The sequence below is a fragment of the Rattus norvegicus genome, chromosome 6 (assembly GCF_036323735.1).
Source record: "Rattus norvegicus strain BN/NHsdMcwi chromosome 6, GRCr8, whole genome shotgun sequence".
NCBI lineage: Eukaryota > Metazoa > Chordata > Mammalia > Rodentia > Muridae > Rattus > Rattus norvegicus.
The window spans coordinates 127,506,577-127,524,457 of NC_086024.1; the positions used below are offsets into that span (position 1 = coordinate 127,506,577).

The window sequence follows — 17,881 nt, forward strand, 5'->3', positions numbered from 1 at the left end:
GTAAGAAATCCCACCTCTGTGGCGAAGATTTGTATGGAAATACACAGAAACATATTTTAAACAACTATATCGAGAGACAACAAAATCGAAACAAAACAACCCCCACCCCCATCCAAACAAAACTGAACAACATAATGAACCCAAACAATCAAAAAATATGATAACTGACTGGTTCAAATATTGAATACAATATTGTCATCAAAAAAGGCAGGGCCACCCTCCCTCGTTTTGGTCCCAGACAGGGTGACAGGTATGAAGGGGTGCAGCTGTAGCAGGTACATGTGAGTATTACTCAACTTCTTGTCTTGTGTGTGTAGATTTCACACATCCCTTCAAAGAAAGGAGGAAGATTAGCAGCTGATTTTGAAGATCTGAGTCAGGTAGGGCTGGAGAGATGGCTCGGAGGTTAATGGCACTGGCTGTTCTTCTAGAGGACTCAGGTTCAATCCCCAGCACCCACATGTCAGTTGGCAGCCATCTGTAACTCCAGTTCTAGGAGACCGAACGCCCTCTACTGGTTTCCATGGGCACTGCATGCACGTAGTGCACAGACTTAAGACGCGGGCCAAACACCCACACGCATAAAATAAACGAACTGATTAAAAACCATTTAAGTCAGCCTGGAATTTAAATGTACTGGGTAGAGCAGGTCTCTTGCTAGAAGCTTCACGAAGTAGTAGGGATGTGGGGGGGGGGGGTGTGTGTGTGTACAACTCCACAACTGACTAGACTAGAGTGAGAATGGATATCTCTATTTAACTGACTTATCCAAGACACAGTCTTGTTTTTCACCTGTGAAATTGATATGGGTCTCATAATAGGGGTCATGCCACAATCCACTTATCACTTACTGGCATAGGAAGTGCCAGTGTATCTTAGGATTCGGAAAAGCCACGCCACCACAGACTGGGTTCTCCACAAAGTACCAAGTAGGCTAGAGGGGTGCAGCACTGGAGTCTGATGAGAGCTTGGCAGGTTTCACAGCTGTCAGGAGCCATGATAAGGTGCTGAACACTTCAAAGGCCCAGGCAGGGTGGTTGGTGGTGGGTCCTGGGTGGTGGGGTGACTATGTGCACCTTCAACCCCCTGCAAGTGACCCCCTTCTCTCAGTGGCCCTGAATTCTTCCATCTTCCTTAACCAAAACTTTAACGCGACTTCTTCTCTGGCTAGACTGTCAGTATTTGTGTTTAAAATCTTTCCACTCTGCTTTCTGTTCCCAAATCTCACTATAATTTTGTCTCCCTTCTGCACCTAACGCAGAACCCAAGGGGGACACAACCAGCCTTTGGCTCCTGTTGGACCTAGGTTGCAGAGGGAGCTGCCATGGCCAGTAACCCTCAGGCGAGCCTATAGGCCTGAGAAGGCTGGGCCTGAGGGGTGGTGGTGTCTAGCTTGGGGCTATGCTCTGAGGTGATCTGCCCACAGTGTGCTCTGGCCTCAGGGCCAAAGTGCTGCTCTTTTAAAGCAATCTACTGCTGTACTTGCAAAGAAGATCGGGATTATGTTCTAATAAGCATGGACACTCAAGACCTTCTCTGGTCACGGTCACCTCCTATACATAAAAGGCACCCACTTCTGGGAACGCCGCCAGCTGGCAGGGCCCCATTATGGCCTGAGAATCATTGGCCATAAGCACCAGAACTTCCCACAGCACTATCCCTAAGAGCTACAGAGGTGGGTGGTCACGCAGGGGCCAGGATACCCTGGGGGTTAGGAGCAACTCAGACCTGCCTTGGCTCTCCTGGAGATCTGAGTCATCCCGCTCAACATCCTCAGGTGTCTTTGTTTCTAAATCGGGCAAACCTTCCTCACAGAGTCATCTTGGGAAGAGCCACCCCAGTGTCAGGCATACAGGTGGCCGCCTGGAGCATGGCTCGGGGAGTGAGGCTCAGTGGGTGGCGCTAGCTCTCCTAGGATGGACAGCTGCACCTGGACCTATAATCCCCATCTCAGCTTCAGAGAGCCATTTGTCCAGAGCGCTAAGCGACGCACGCTCCTTTCTTTCCTCCTGGTGTCAAGATTACTCCATTTCAATCCTGCTTCCAAACCGCCTCCAAGATGAAGCATGATTAATTTCCCATTAAAACCACAGGCAGGGAAGGAAGATTGCCCGCACTGTGCACGCCCCTCCCTGGGGAGGCCTGTGTCTGGGACAGGCCATCTGGTCACCTCCCCAGATCGTGTGGGAGGTTACAGGAAAAGGAGGACTGAAAAGCCAACCTCACCCTCAAGTCCTTAGAGCCCTAAAGAAGCCCTCTAGCCCTTGCCCTTGTCCCAAGACCCTTCAGATCTGTTATCCCCGAGGACAAGGACACAAACCCATGCCATCCAGTGACATTTGGATGCCTCTCACATCTGGCTTCAGTCAATTAGGGAACCGGCTAGAGCCAAACCTATAATTGCCCAGTCTGGCACAGCAGAGCCAAGCCTTGACTTTGGGGCTTGTGTCCCTGGACCCTGGCCCTGTGAAGCACAGTGGGTCGTCCCTTGAGAACTGGCCTTCCAACATGCACAGCAAAATACAGTTTGTCATTATGACCTCCTCCCTACCCCCACAAGCCCTGTACCAGGCAATGCCATGGTTCTGGGAGCTTCCATGCCTAGTCTAAACTGGGATGACTCTCAGGGTTGCCTGTGCCTCTGCCTGGGGGGTGGGAGTGGGGGTAAATACCTGTACAGGCATGTCGCAAAGTGGCTATCTCCAAGAAGCACTTATATGAATGAGTCCTGGGCCAGGCTCTGGGTGTGTCACACTGAAGCCTCCTAGCCTCATGTTAAGCTGCTGCACTGAAAGAATTGCTGTTGGGTCAGGGGCAAAGGGCATATCCCACAGCAGCCAGAGGCCCAGCGGCCCTTCCAAGTGCCATTCATCCAGAAAAGGCGGGTTTCCATAGAGGAGCTCACGTTCCCGGTATGACACGAGAAGTCGCTAGTGTTCCCTCTCACATCTGTGCTAGCCCTTCTTCTCATTGCTAACTTCCGGCTTTCAGCTGGGCGAACAGCTACACGGAAGAAAGATTTTATTTCCTGAGTCCTTTCAGCTCAGCATTCAGCTAGTTCTGACCACTCGGGGAACATCTCGCAGCCTCCGGAACCTAAAGGTTCAGCCCCCACTGTGGACCAGGAGGGCCGTGCTATCAGAGAACGAGGTTCTGAGAGCTGCCTGGGTGTTTGCCATCACGAAGCAGAGCCATCCTCTGGGCTTTCACACGGGTCAAGGGGAGCTCCGTTTGGCTTTGCTCTCACAGCAACTTACACACTGAGAGTCTGAGGCTGGCAGAAACCGGGTCCTGCTTCCCTCCTGGCCCTGGGGGACATGAAGTCCAAGAGTGTGGTACTGAGACCACACAAGGCACTGGCCATACAGAGGTGCTCGGGTGCTCTGACTGCTGAGCCTGGGGCTTTCCTATCACTGATACTAAAGGGGGAAGGCTCTCCCAGGGGACTTCTCTGTCTGGAGAGGAAGGCCACATAAGTGTGGACCCTGGCCTACATGCCATGATATTCCTGGGGTCCCCTTCCCCGTGGGCCACAGAAGTCAAGGGCCACATTTACCTTCGTTCCCTAGTCCTGAGAAGCCAAGTGCCTCTGCAGTAGCCTCTCCCAGCTCTGGCTTCCCTGAAGGCTGGTTCTCAGAGAAGGGTGGGGGCAGGAGGTACCTCAGCCTCCAGGCGCTGGCAGCTTAGGAAAGGCTCAGCGAGCCCCTTCTCTCTACACAAAAGCCCTGTCACTTGGATTGCTATAATTATCTGAGGGAATTTCAGGGGTAATTATGGTGGTTCACAGTATGCCTGAAAAGGGCTGTGTGCCTCCAAGGAAAAGGAGGGTTTGAGGCACAGGCACAAGAGTTCACTTCCCAGGAAGGACCCCTGCATCTGTAGAGGGGCTGGCAGGGAAACGGCAGGGAGTCCACCAGGGGCCACTGCCAGGGAACTGCCCCATTAGCAGAAGAGGATTCCAGGTCCACTGCCCCCTGGAAGAATATAAACTGGCTTGGTGCAGACAATAAAGAAAATTCAGGGTACAGCACTCACCTTCAACATTTCCTGCCAGCCCAGAACCAATCCTGCTTTAGGGAACAGTCAATGGTTCTTGCAAGCCCTGGCAGGCAAGGCCCTGCCTGGGAGGACCTACATAGTTCCCCCATCCTGTCACTTTTAGAAGACAATGCCTGGGGCTGTGGCTATAGATCCCGCAGAATGGCTTCTGCCCGGCACCTTTCCCCTAGTAGCAGGTCCCCAGCCTCCAGAGCCTGAATTGGTGTGAGCCACTGTCCAAAGATCCAGAACCTAGGCACTCCCCACAGGACACTGGTGACGGACATTTGGGGCCGCTGCTGGCCACGTCTATACTGATCTGGCAAATGAGGATTTCAACTCGTTCACTCAAGCTCTGAAACATTGTCTGTAAATACAAACAAGTCCCCGCCCTACTCTCTGGCCTGACATTCTCTGTGTCCAGCATAAGCAGCCACTTGGCAGCTTTCCTCACTGCCCTCGCCACGTGGCCAGTCCACTCCGCCCTCAGTCCTTGCCTTTCTCATCTGCCTTCCCAGGCAGGTCCTTTGCCAAAGGTATTTAGGGAAGGAGCCCCTAGCATGCATGGACTCTTCCTCCATTCCCCTGAATCTGAGTCACCTTACGTAACCACCATTCCAGAGGAGCCATGGGACAGCTGCAGCCCAGTGGTTCCCAAGCCTCCTGATATCAGCTGCAGCCCTTTAATACAGTCCTCATGCTATGGTGATACCCCAACCATACAATTTTTGTTGCTACTTCATAACATTTGCTACTGTTATGAATCATAATGTAGATATCCGTGTTTTCTGATAATCTTAGAAGACGCCCAAGAAAGGGTCGGTCAACCACCAAAGGGGTCTTGGCTTCTCCGTACTAGGGAATGAAGGTAAATGTATGTGGCCCTTGACTTCTGTGGCCCACGGGGAAGGGGACCCCAGGAATATCATGACATGTAGGCCAGGGTCCACACTTATGTGGCCTTCCTCTCCAGACAGAGAAGTCCCCTGGGAGAGCCTTCCCCCTTTAGTATCAGTGATAGGAAAGCCCCAGGCTCAGCAGTCAGAGCACCCGAGCACCTCTTGTGGCCAGTGCCTTGTGTGGTCTCAGTACCACACTCTTGGACTTCAAACATCTTCCACCAAAAGGCCCCTCTCTTGAATTTAATGCTACTTGCCCTTTATGTCATCAGTGTCCAAAAAAAATATCTTTTTCTCATGTGGAGTTTTGGACCCATCTCAGAAAGCAAATCAAACCATTCAGACCCAAGGAAGAAGGTTGCCGGCTACCCGCCATCTTGTGCCCTCCCACACACATGTAAGGAGGCATTGTCCTCAGACGCCATGATAACTGGTAAGATCAGGCACTAGGAATGAAGCCCCTGGGCCCTTCCATGACAGCCTAGCCCAGCTCTTCCCCAGAAAGAGCTGTCTACTCCTTAGAGAGAAGGGAGGGCTCGCTAATGCTCCAGGCAGGAACTTGGATGCACTGTCCACCCTTGGCCATGGTTTTAAAAGGCAAGCTTTGGGGCGGGGAGCTGAAACACCAGAACTGGAGAGCCACCAGGTCACTACAGTGTCTGCTACAATTCAGAACTCTGCTGTGGTTTGAATAAAGTGTGTTTGTATCCTCCAAAGGTCTGTGTGGTTGGAGGTTTCTAAGGCTGTAGTTTAAAAGAGTAAACCATTTAAAGGGTGGAGGCGTGTGTGTGTGTGTGTGTGTGTGTGTGTGTGTGTGTTGGTGTGTACACATTTGAAATTCCTAATGCCACTGGGACTTCCTGGTAGTTTTCACAAGGTGAGGGAGTCGTTATTATAAACGAGGCTGAGTTTGGGTCTCCCTGGTTCACCCTTTGAGATGTGACCATTCCCTTGTTTCCATTTATGTTCCTGTCTGTGTCACCCACAGTGAGGTACAGTAGTCAGGGGACAACTCTGCACTGTACTGCTTGGACTCTAGCCTTCAAAGCTACGAGATAATTAAACCTTCCCTTTATGCACATAGCTGAGCTCAGGTATTTTGTTCTGGTAACAAAACGCTGACTAATACGGGCCCCGTGACTCATCTGAAAAATGGACAGGATCATTGATTGTGCCTGGCAGACAGTGCTGAAAGACAGACCGTAAGAGGCTTAGGCTAAGCGCATGGCGCTTACCCAATAAACAGACACTCCCACAGCCTGTTCCCCTCTTTCAGGACTAGCTCTGCTCCTGTCTTACCAAAATGTGCTCACTGATTCCACCACCACTGCAAAGGAGCATCCAGGTTGGAGTCCAAGGCAGCCTAGGCCACAAACATAGTCTACATGATAGCCAGGCATGGGAACATCACTCAGCAGCCCCTGGGCCGAGGCAAAGGAAAATCGGTTGCTTAAAATGAAAATAAATAGACTCAGCGGGACACGTCCGGGGAGGGAAGGCTGGGCAGTCTGTCTACAGTGTCCATCTCACAGAAGCACACACCTTGAATGGGCAGCCTGCACTTCGCTGGGACCGATCAGGTGGGATAGAGGCAAATTCTCTGGGTGAGAGCCAGCAGGTGGCAGAAGCTCCACAGTGAGGGGAGGCTCCTCTCAGGGCAATAGCGTGTGCTCCATGATGTCCGACAGCGGCGCTGTGCATCTATCTCTCTGCATTTGATTGGAGGCCCTGACTTCCCACTGTCTCCTTTGCCCTGTTCTGTAACTCTACTGCACATGAGCGATTCCACACATACACTTCTGTTCCTAACCACAGCGTTATCAGGACACCTCATCTCCCCACGGGGTTCAGCACAGCAAAACCCTCTGCAGCAGCAGCAGCAGCAGCCGCCGCCAGAACGGCTCTCTCCAAGAGCATCCTGCTGCTTGTATCTCTTAACCCTAACTACAAAGGAGAACATAGGTCCTCCTACCTATGACGGTTGTCCCTGTAACTCAATTCTTCCCTGCATCAAAGTGCTTAACAAGACAAGATTCCTTCCCTACCTTGAACAGCAATAATCTGTGATCACAGAGAGGGGATAACCTGTGACCACAGAGGGGGGCCACCCGTCAGAAGGCTGGGCCACATGTCTGTACCTTTCATATAGGCCTCGATCTTGCGGATGAGCTCGTAGGACTTGGAGCGGTCTAACAGGGTCCTGATGGCGGGAAGGGGGTCCAGGACGATGGTCTCAGGGTGAGCATCGATGTACTCCTGCAAGAAAAGCCGGCTTGTGGTTAGAGGAGGAGGCGGAGTGCTGTGATAGGGCATGGATAAGATAGACAGATATCCAGAATCCCACAAGCATCTGTCCCTCTCTTGTCCTTTCCCCTATTACAGGACTTTGTTTAAACCAATAAAGGGCCAAGCAGATGCGTGCCCAATCAGAGGCAGGCTCGCAGGCTCGGGGTTCTTGCTGGGACAAAGGGGTTAGAGAACTCCCTCTGAAAGTTCCTATAGAGAACCTCAGGAAGGAAGAAGCACAGAGACCAGGTATCTGTGAGTAGCCACAGTGGGAACTTAAGCAGAAGTATGCCTAAGGCCTGAGCTCAGCTCAGAACAGAAGGGCAGTCAGGTTCTGATGAGGCCATTCGCCCGCTGGGTAAAAGCTCTGTCTGAACACAGGGCTGGCCCACCTGCTCAGCATGCTCCACCGGAGTGCGCGTCCAGCCTCCTGCACCAATGCGAAGGGCACCACGGCAGGGCAAGGAAGAGGGGAACGAAATGTCGCGTGGTTCATGGAGAATTTCATAAGAATGTGCTATGTGCTGGGTGGTGGCGGGGCACGCCTCTAATCATAGCAGAGGCACGCAGAGGCAGGCGGATCTCTGAGTTTGGGGCCAGCCTGGTCTACAGAGCAAATTCCAGAACAGATAGGACTAGGCAGAGAAACCCTGTCTTACACGCACACACACACACACACACACACACACACACACACACACAGAGAGAGAGAGAGAGAGAGAGAAAGAGAGAGAGAGAGAGAGAGAGAGAGAGAACCAAATGTGTGAAGAACAGAACTGTGCCATTCAACTATGGCCATGCCACTGTGCTCAACCTTGTCACAGATGTGTCAGTCAGAAGAACTTTCCTTTCCCTTCCCACATCTAGCAGTTTCCTGATGGGCTCTACAGAATCCCAAGGGGAATCTGGGGGGGTGGGGGTAGGGTTAGCCTTTGAAGAGTCAAGCATCAACCATGGGAAGGAACAGTGACTCGTGTAGCAGACAAGTTGCGATAAGACAACTCAATACATTGAAGTCAGAGGGACTAGGGAGATGCCTCAGCCAGTAACGTGTTTGCTGAGCAAGCGTGAGGACCCGAGTTTAATCCCTAGGCCCCAGGTAAAGTAGGGCACAGTTGTCCACGCTTGTAATTCCAGCACAGGGTAGAGGAGATGAGCTGATCCCTAGTGCTTTCTGGTCACTCAGCGTAGCCTGCCTTGGCAAGTTTCAGGTGGGTCAGAGAACATCTCGAAAAACACAGAATGGTTTTAAAGGAACAGCACTTGAGGGTCCTCTAGCCACCCCCCCACATGCGCATATACATGCATGCACACCCACTCACATGTGCAGACACACACACACACACACACACACACACACACACACACACACACACGCAGCATATACACCCACCAAGGGACAAAAAAAAAAAAAAAAAAAACAAACCCACTCTGTTGTGACTCCAGGAGCCCCAGGCACCTTGGTGAATCACGGTGACTTGCTGGCATATGGAAATGAGACTCTTCTCTGGTTTTTCAAATTTATGATTTGGAGGATACAATTACAAGATGCTGAAGGGACAATGGAGGGTGTCAGCAGATGGGCTGGGCTTGGGCTTCACTCTGGTGGGCTGAACTGAGTCCCCCCAAACACTCCAAGCCCTAACCTCACTCCAGCACTCGTGAAAGCGGATTGACTGGGAAAGGGGATTTTAGCCATTATCAAGTTGGGATTCAGCTACAGAGAGTATGGGTGGGTGTGGGCCAGAGCCTCCCTTGGCCCCCAGGTGGAACTAGACCTGCTAATACCTTGAGTTTAGAATTTCGGCCCCCAAGTTGCGACAGAACAGATCCACTGTCAAGCTGTACCTCTGGCAAACCATCACACAAGTTCACTTCATCCTCTGCTGCCTTCGACCCAGCCCCGCCCTGGTCCACGTGCCAGGCTGAGGTGAGTGAAGGTCAGAGGGGGAAACACCACAATGCTGCCTCTCTAGTAAGCTTTATCAACACAAAGAAAGAACCATTGAAACGTTGTTTAAGAGAATCTATTTTTGTTCCTAGTATCACTTGGAGAGCATTTGAGGCAAAGGCCAGATTCATACCCCCTCGGTCTGTCACTGTCCTCCCTATGAACTCCCATAGGGCCTCCTTTGTATCCTCTCCCCTGAATGTTTAAGTCTCCGTCTCTCCCTTGGATGTGGCTGGGTGCCACCTTGGGAGGCCTCTAGGTTGGCACCAACTCTAGCAGATTCTAGTTAACCTGCTTACTCCAGAGAATCCCGTCGCCCCATTGGCTGCTTATGCAGCTACAATGCAGATCTAGGAAGAACGGCCATTAGGACACATAGCTGTGCCCACTGCCACTCTTCCCTAATTTCCCTGAGAGCCCTGGAACTTGCAGAGCTGGCCAGGACCAGTTGGCCTTACACTGGGAGAGACCTTTAAAGAGAGCCCTGCTTCCCCCATGGGCAAGCATCCCTGTTGGCGGTTCCTGCCTCGAAGCATGCAGACACACAAGCTTACTATTCACCAACTCCCCTCCTCCCCCACCTGCTCACACACACTTAGAAAACATGACTCTACAAAAGCCTGTGCTGGGGTGTCTTGCAAGAGCGGCAGATACACCAGGGAGTGGGACTCTGTACCTGGTTCCCAACCGGTCCTGGCCAGCTCTGCAAGTTCCAATCCCTCAAGCCCCTTCCCACTCTACTGCTTCCAGAAGCAGCCTGGTGTGTCAGGAAGAGCATGTGACAGGGACTGAGGCAACAACCACTAGGATTCTTGGGGTCTCTCAAGGCTCACTGCAGAACGACACATTGAGCTGATCTGCTTGTGACTGGGTGACTTTGTTCTTGCCCTCTTGTGTTTTGTTTCTTGTAAAGCACATATTAAAAAATACACGAAACCTTCTTTAAAAAGGAGGAGGAGGAAGAGGAGGAGGAAGAAGAGGAGGAGGAGGAGGGGAGGAGGAGGAGGAGGAAGAAGAGGAAGAAGAAGAAGAAGAAGAGGAAGAAGAGGAAGAAGAGGAAGAAGAGGAAGAAGAAGAAGAAGAAGAAGAGGAGGAGGAGGAGGAGGAGGAGGAGGAGGAGGAGGAGGAAGAAGAGGAGGAGGAAGAAGAAGGAGGAGGAGGAGGAGGAGGAGAAGAAGAAGAAGAAGAGGAGGAGGAGGAGGAGGAGGAGGAGGAGGAGGAAGAGGAAGAGGAAGAGGAAGAAGAAGAAGGCGGCCTTAAGTTCCAGGAGTCTATTAGCTGGAGAAACCTGAGGAGTAGAGTTCCAAAGCCATCTGGGGCTTCTCTGGAGAGAGAAGGACAACTGTTTGTTGGTAGCACTGCAGGTGACAGCGAGGCTGTATGCACTTACCATCCAAGCCACTCACCACCCAGGGATGACACACTCTCCCCAGCGAGCGAAGCCACCTAAACACAGGCATCTAGCTCCTTCCCTATGCCCCAACAAAGCTGTGCTGGCCCCATGGCCTTACACCGGGAGAGACCTTTAAAGAGAGCCCAGTATCACCAAGGCAGGAATTTAAGCCAAAATCACAAGGGAAAGAAGCCATATGAAACTAAAGAAGGAAACAATCTGACAAGCAGGCGCCAACCAGCTTTGGGCCTGGATGGAAGCAGGCCCACAGAAGACTCTCTGCCCGGGCATAGCAATCTCTCTGGAGATGGCAGAGGGACAGGGGCAGAGGCTTTTACTAGCTTCCCTGCGATTACAAGTATGTTCTTCTCCAGGCTTCCCAGCTCCTCTATTGTATGGAGGGCTCCATGCGCTTTCTACAAGTCTCTTAGAATTGCCAAACAAATTGCTGGAAGAAAAACACAAACCATCTCCATGGCAAGCGGTAAACACTCGTTCCCTCAGAGAGCTGCTGGCCTGCCAAGAGGGACCACAGCGAGATCCTGAAGCAAACGGGGAAGCTGGCCTTCATGTAGAAACGGACAGTACGTTCCGCGGTCAGAGGGGACGAGGGAGAGGCCAACCAGGTGCCCACTCAAGCACAAGCTGATCCAGACCTACAGGATGATGCCACTAGGGGCACTGATCAGACAGACAGACAGGCAGACAGACACACAGACACAGACACAAACACACACACACACACACATGCACACACACTATGGGGTGGAGTGATTGGGGGTGGACAGTTCCCCACTGCAATCCGAGACAACGGAGAAGACCAAGAACACTGGCTATACTACACCTCTGTGGTCCCCTGGCAGAGAAGTGGGCTTTGCTCTCCACCAGAAGCTCCAAATTCAGACCTTGCTTGTTATAGTTAGTTTTGGTCACCCTGACACAAGCTTAGACATACTAGGGAAGAAGGAACTCTCATTGAGGAATTGCTCCCACAGGCCGGCCCAAGGAAGCATTGTCATGTCCTGGCTACTAACTGATGCAAGGGGTTGGTCTGGTGTGAATGGTGCCATCCCTGAGCAGGTGGGCCTGGGATGTTTAAGAAAGATAGCTGAGCAAGCCATGGAAACAAGCCGGTGAGTAGCGTTCCTCCACAGACGCTGCTTCAGCTCCTCCCTCGGGTTCCCACCTTGGTTTCCCTTGCCGCTGGAGGGTAACTGTATGCTGAAGTAAAACCCTGCTCTCCTGGAGCTGCTTTTAGTTGTGCTGTTTAACACAGCAAGAGAAGGAAAGTAACATTGTGTCACGGCGTCCATGTCTGGAGGCACATCTGGAGTCGAGACTGCAATCCCATGCTACCTAAGCTCTGGATAAAGTGACCCCAGAGAGCTGCCAGGGAGTCCAGGGATGACTGATGTGTAAGGGGTGGGTGGAACGCAGAAAAAAAGAATGTTTGGCATTTTGTAACATGGGACTCAGGTTTCTGGGCTCACCCTGTCCCTGAAAACTGTCAAAAACACCAGCCACACTCTACGGAGTAGTCCCAAGCGGTCCCAGCCTCTGGAGGACACATATGAGAACAATCTAATGAGTGCTATCCCAGAGATATCGGTTGTAGATGACATCCATCTGTGTGCTAAGCCTAGCAGGAGCTAGGATCCAGAACATTTGGCTCTAGGAGACACATTAGGCATCTTGGACCTGCAGGTCAAGCCCAAGGGAAAATCCTAACCAGGGACTCCTGGGAATGGGGGCGGGGGGGGGGGTTCAGTAGCACCCGCCCACCAGAGGAATGGCGGGACTGACTCCCAATCAGAGCTGACCTGACTTCCAAATAGGTATTGAAGATTACTCATGGGGGGCCTTCTCAGTGTCATTTTTCCCTACTGAGTTCCTCTGATTGTCACATAAGGCTGGCCTTCTTAGGCACCCCCTCCCCATGCTGGGTGAGAGCTAGGAGTCTTCTTATCGCCAACGCTGGAACCGTGATGAGGGTGAATTACTACGAACACAGTGATTACACATAGGTCCAGACATGCCTCACTCACATGCAGCCTACTGAAGAGGGCCTGTTAAAAGTCTCTCTGACAAAGGAAACCAGCGCTCAGAGTACCTCGGTGCGAGATGATCCATATGGAGTCCTGGCTCTGATACCAGGCAAAGAAAAATGGCAGGCGAGAATCTGGCTCCAGGAAGGACAGCTCAATTGCATCTGGGCCAGAGCCACTTAGCCCAGTCCTAACAAGTCTTTCTCCTGTGCTGCAATGGGCCATGGCCTGCAGCCTAATCGCAGTGCAGATTGTGATACCCCACACTGCAGCATCGGCCAGAGATAATGCACGCAGAAAAAGAAGGCACAGGGAGGTCGTATCCTTCTGTCCAGCCTGGGAGTCCTGTGGATCCAGAACTATAGCAAGAAGCAAAGGAAGGTCCCCGAGCCTGGCCTGTCTTCTCAGGAAGGAAGAGGCAGTTTATGGCAGCATACAGAATACACCAGGAGCTATGACACCATTCATGGTTATCAAAGACAGAGATGCTCTCTATGCGACTTGGGTTAACAGTCCCCGATGGTTGGCCTTCCAGGACGTCTGCCTTCCAACCATTTGCAGAGCACCTCTTTCAGCCCAGCAGCACACAGCCCAGCCCCAGCCTAACACAAAGACCCAGAGGCACCGCTCAGGCAGGAGTCGAGAAAGTGACCCAAAGCCATTGAGCCAGCACTGGTTTTTAAGACCCAGGTACCCAGGTTGTAATGTTCAGAACAAACCAGAAAACATTCCTGGGGCACCTATGCTGAGTCAGACCTGAGGCCCACAGAGTCTCAAGGCTGTGTGGCCTTGATGCCCTGGAAGCGCAGAGCATGTGGCTATAGGTCCCTTGCTGTGGGCCAGTTAGGCATGCACCTACCTGGGCTGGAGCAGGAAAGCAATTAGGTTGAGCACAGTCATGCCCAACACACCTCTTATCCCCATCCCGCCCTACCCCACAACCCTCCCTCCAGCAATGGCGGACACTAAGCTAGACGAGGCCATGCCCAGGGCTGTCTTTTCTTGAGTCTCCATGTACTCTGGGCTGCTCTGATGTGTGCAGAGAGAACTTCAGCCACAGCTTCCTGTCTCACTCTCTGAAAAGGCTTCTCTGGAGAGTTGAGCTTCCTGTCAGCAGACACTCGGGTCTTAACCAGTCCTCATTTGTATTCCAGAGAGATCTCTCCTGTCTGAGCACTCAGCCCAAAGCCTCCTGGAGTACAAGAGGCCAGCCCCTAGGAAGCCGGGGTGGTATAACTTTCTGCCTGTTAAGCTGCAGAACAACTTCCCATCTACCACCAGGGAGATAGAGATCTCCTAAGTGGCAGCAGGGACTGCCGTGGGGGAGGGGATTATTGACTCAGGGGATTTGGGGGAGGGGTACAAGTCTGGCCATGAGGGAACATAAGGAGGGATTTTCTGAGGCCATTGATGATGAAGAGCCACAGGCACAAGTCAAGAGGAAAAAGATCATCTCAGGCAGAGGCCTTGGGGAAGGGCACTGAGATTACCCGAGAACCAGGCAGCGGGGGTGGACATGGGTCTCAAAGGAAAGTTCAGACTGAGGTCCAGGAGTCTGGATTTAATCCTAAAGTAATAAATCCCTTGGCCTGGGGAATGGGGACGCCTTAAGGCACAGAGTGACCGGTCTAGCACTCTGAAAGGCCACAAGACACAGCAAGAAACACACAAGCCTTGGTAGTAAGTGTGATGTAGTGCTGGCCAAGGGGCACATGGGCTGGACTGCACATTCGCAAGAGACTCTGTGTGTGTGTATGTGTGTGTGTGTGTGTGTGTGTGTGTGTGTGTGTGTGTGTGTCTGTCTGTCTGTCTGTCTGTCTGTCTGTCTGTGACCTTGGCCATTTACACCAACGCCATCTTTGTGATTTGGGAGAGCTGACAGAAAGGACAACAGAATCCACTGGAGCCTTCCCTGCTCCTCAGCCCTGTTTATACCTGAAGGCGAGACGGGAGAGCCTGACGACACAGGACCCAGAAGAGACGGGCCACGCCACGCGTGATCCTCAACATAGTCAGTAGCGAGGCGGTCCAGGCTAGCCCCATTAGATCCGCCAACACAGCCCTTCCCAGGACACTGCTGGGATCCTGGCACCCTTCACAGAGGGTAGCTCCAGGCCAAAATGTACTGATTAGGAAATGGAGCAGTGCCTGACAGTGGGGACGAAAGTGGTATAACCTTCATAGGAAGAAAATGAAAAATGTGTAGAGTTCGCATTTCCACCAAGGGATTTATCCTACAGACCCTCACATGCTATGGAGGATGGTCACCGCTGCTTGCGTCTAAAGTAAGGTCAGAAAAGTCTAAAGGCCCATCCGTGAAGGACTGGTCAGCTAAGGCCATTCTGTGTATAGGCATAAACACAACAGGGCAGCCAGCAGGATTGCCTATGACTGGGAGCAGGGACTCCCGGTGGCCACAGTTTCCCTACCCTCTTCACCTAGTGCTTTGTTGGTTTTCTGGATGGAGCCCACAACTGGAGCTTTCACTCTAGAACTCGCAGAGGAAAGCAGGTCTCAGGGGCTCATTCTGTGTGCAGTGCTGCGGCTGAACTCTGGGAAGGGCAGGGGTCAATACTTGGGGGAGGACACTGAGCTCCTCACCTGCACTTGCAGCCTTCCAGACTTCTAGTTTCCAACAGGCCTCAGTCATACGACAACAGGCGGTCTTGTTGCCAGATACTCTAACCTGGCATGTGGTGGTGGACAACCGGCCCAGGGCCACATGCTTTGGACTCTAAACAGTAGCCCAACAAGCATGTATCCTCTCGTGTCACCAATCCCTGCCACCGACGGATGAGGGTGAGGGCTCTTCACCTCAGACAGCTTGCAAAGGGGAAAATGGCACTAGATGGTGAACTCATGGTCATCAGAAAGGGGACCGCACAATGTCACTTGTCTTCAAGGACTCTCCCTGTTTGTCTCAGTCAGGGTTTCTATTGCTAAGGTAAAACACCATGGCCAAAAAACAAGTTGGGGAGGACAGGGTTTATATTTGGCTTACACTTCCAGATTGTAGTCCAGTACTGGAACAAGACTTGCATCCCATGGCTTACTCAGCCTGCTTAGTTACAGAACCCAGAACTGCACACAATGGGCTGAACCCTTTCCCATTGATCACTAATTGAGAAAATGTTGTACAGTTGGATCTCATGCAGGCATTTTCTCAACTGAGACTCACTCCTTCCTCTCTGATGACTCGCGTTTGTGTCAAGCTGACACACAGAACCTGCCAGTTCACCGTCATCACAGGCTTTGTCATATTTCCCCCTGGTCCTTACTGTAACAGGAGTCATGCTTTTTTTTTCCTTCTACTATTTTGTGCCTTGGTTGCACCATTCCCATGTACGCACATGCACAGACCCAGGCACATGTGTGAGCTCAGTCCATGAGGCATGGATGTGCTTTATCTGCCTGGCCTGTCTGATTTACTATGACGGTTCCTGCAATGTCTTTGGATTCCTGGTACCCGCTTAGCACTCGCTGACTGAATGACAACTCCAATGGTCACTTGATGGCTGATATAGATCAGTGGAGAGGTTCATAAACGGGGTTGGGAAGCAAACCTGGGGCTGGAGTTCATTCAGAAGGTGTGGAGGCCTGAATCTGGGGGTACAGATACCCCCTACAGAGACATGATTTATTCCATAAAATCAGAAGATGGCAGGCTTCGTAAGTGCAGCCCACACGGGTGACATAGATACTACTCGGCAATGGAATCCCTATGTAAACTAGGAACATGGAGACAGGCACCACTGTGGCCTAAGTACGGCCGTGAAAAGGGGTCCACGGGACAAAGTCCTCTAGGACTGGGAACCCATCCCCAAGCTCGGAGAGCAGACCCTTTGGGACTTTGGCACCTACACTCACAAAACAGAACCAGCTTTTGTGACCCTGAGCTCTCAGAGTTGCTGAGACCATACCCTAAGAGACAGAGTGGGAGCTGGAGAGGTGGTTCAGCCTTGAGAGCAGGCTTGCACGGGGCTTGAGCCCAGTTTGTACCAGCCATGCCAGGAGGCTCACAGTCACCAGTAACTCCATCTCCAGGGAATTGAATGTCTACTTCTGGCCTTGTGGGCACTGCCCTCACATGCCCAGACACGTAAAGATAAAAATACTGTATTTTCTAAAAGCACAGTGGTGTCTAAGAAGTGTGACATCTCCCAACAACTCCATGGCAGTATCTGGAGGCACGTTTGGTCCGTACAATGGAGAATGTTTGAGGCATAGACCAAGCGGGCTACTCAACAATCTGGACAGGTCCCAACAACAAAGAACTATCCAGTTCAAGGTGTTGATGGCACCATGGCCAAGAAACCCTAAGATAAAGGGTGCAGAAGCTCTTTCTACAACTAGGAAATGTTTCTTGAGGTTGTTTGCTTATTTTTGGGTATCTCAGTTTTCTTCCTTCAGTCCCCCAAGTGCTGGAATTGCAGGTGTGCACCACCATGTCTGGCAGAAAGCACACCAGGAAACATCTTTCTTTGTTTACTCATTTGACTTGAGACGATCTCCTATCACTAAACCTTAAACTCCCGATTCTTTTGCCTCCACCTCACAGGTCCTGAGAGCTCAGGTGTGTACCAGCACGCTCTGCTAATAAACACATTTCTAAAACTCAGCACGCACCAGACCTTGAGGGAAAACACTACCTGTTGTTTGTAAGGGCTTCGATACTGGGCAGTGGAGTGGTAGGGCTTGGGTCTTCTTCTATCCACAGTGGGGATAAGAATACCTTCTACCAGACAAAGGTATTAAATTGAGTTCCCTCCTTCCTCAGAAAGAGCAATGCCCAGTCTAGTCCCTACCACCTAAATAAACAATGGGCAGACTGTGTGGCCGTCTCCCTGGGCCGACTGGCCTTGTGACTGAGCTGTGATCCTGAGGTTGACCTCATGGCCGCCCTGTACTGAGTCTGCTGCTCTGGGACTGGGTTAAGCAGCTTTGAGTCCCTTGGCTTCTGTTAGCCTATGTTTCACCCACATGCGGCACCAACTGGGTCAGAACAATCCAAGGCAATGAATGACCTCTTTCTAGGTGACCCTCCAGCCAGCTGAGGGAAAGGGAAGGGGTACTATTAGCTACTATCCAAAGGAAGCCTTCAGGCACTTGTGAAAAGAATATAAGCTTCAGTCCTAGCCCTGCCTCTTTCTAATGATTCTGAGCAGGTGGCAGCTTCCTTGGGCCTGGAAAACTCATAACTAATTCTGTTATCTCAAGGATTGAGATGAGGAACATCTAGTAAGAGTGGGGCAGGACCCAGGCAGCACGT

The 17,881-nt window shown here is 51.7% G+C and overlaps 1 protein-coding gene across 6 annotated transcripts in view; it reads right to left on the bottom strand.

Moving 5' to 3' along the window:
* The window catches only part of Itpk1 (inositol-tetrakisphosphate 1-kinase), a 133,732-nt gene that overhangs the window by 30,988 nt on the left and 84,863 nt on the right, over window positions 1-17,881 (bottom strand). For all 6 annotated transcript variants that reach the window (XM_039112755.2, XM_017594304.3, XM_063262334.1 and 3 more), the window contains one exon: window positions 7,076-7,193. In XM_039112755.2, the coding sequence (XP_038968683.1) occupies window positions 7,076-7,082 (7 nt within the window). In that variant the 5' untranslated portion in view covers window positions 7,083-7,193. The remainder of the gene's footprint in view (window positions 1-7,075; window positions 7,194-17,881) is intronic.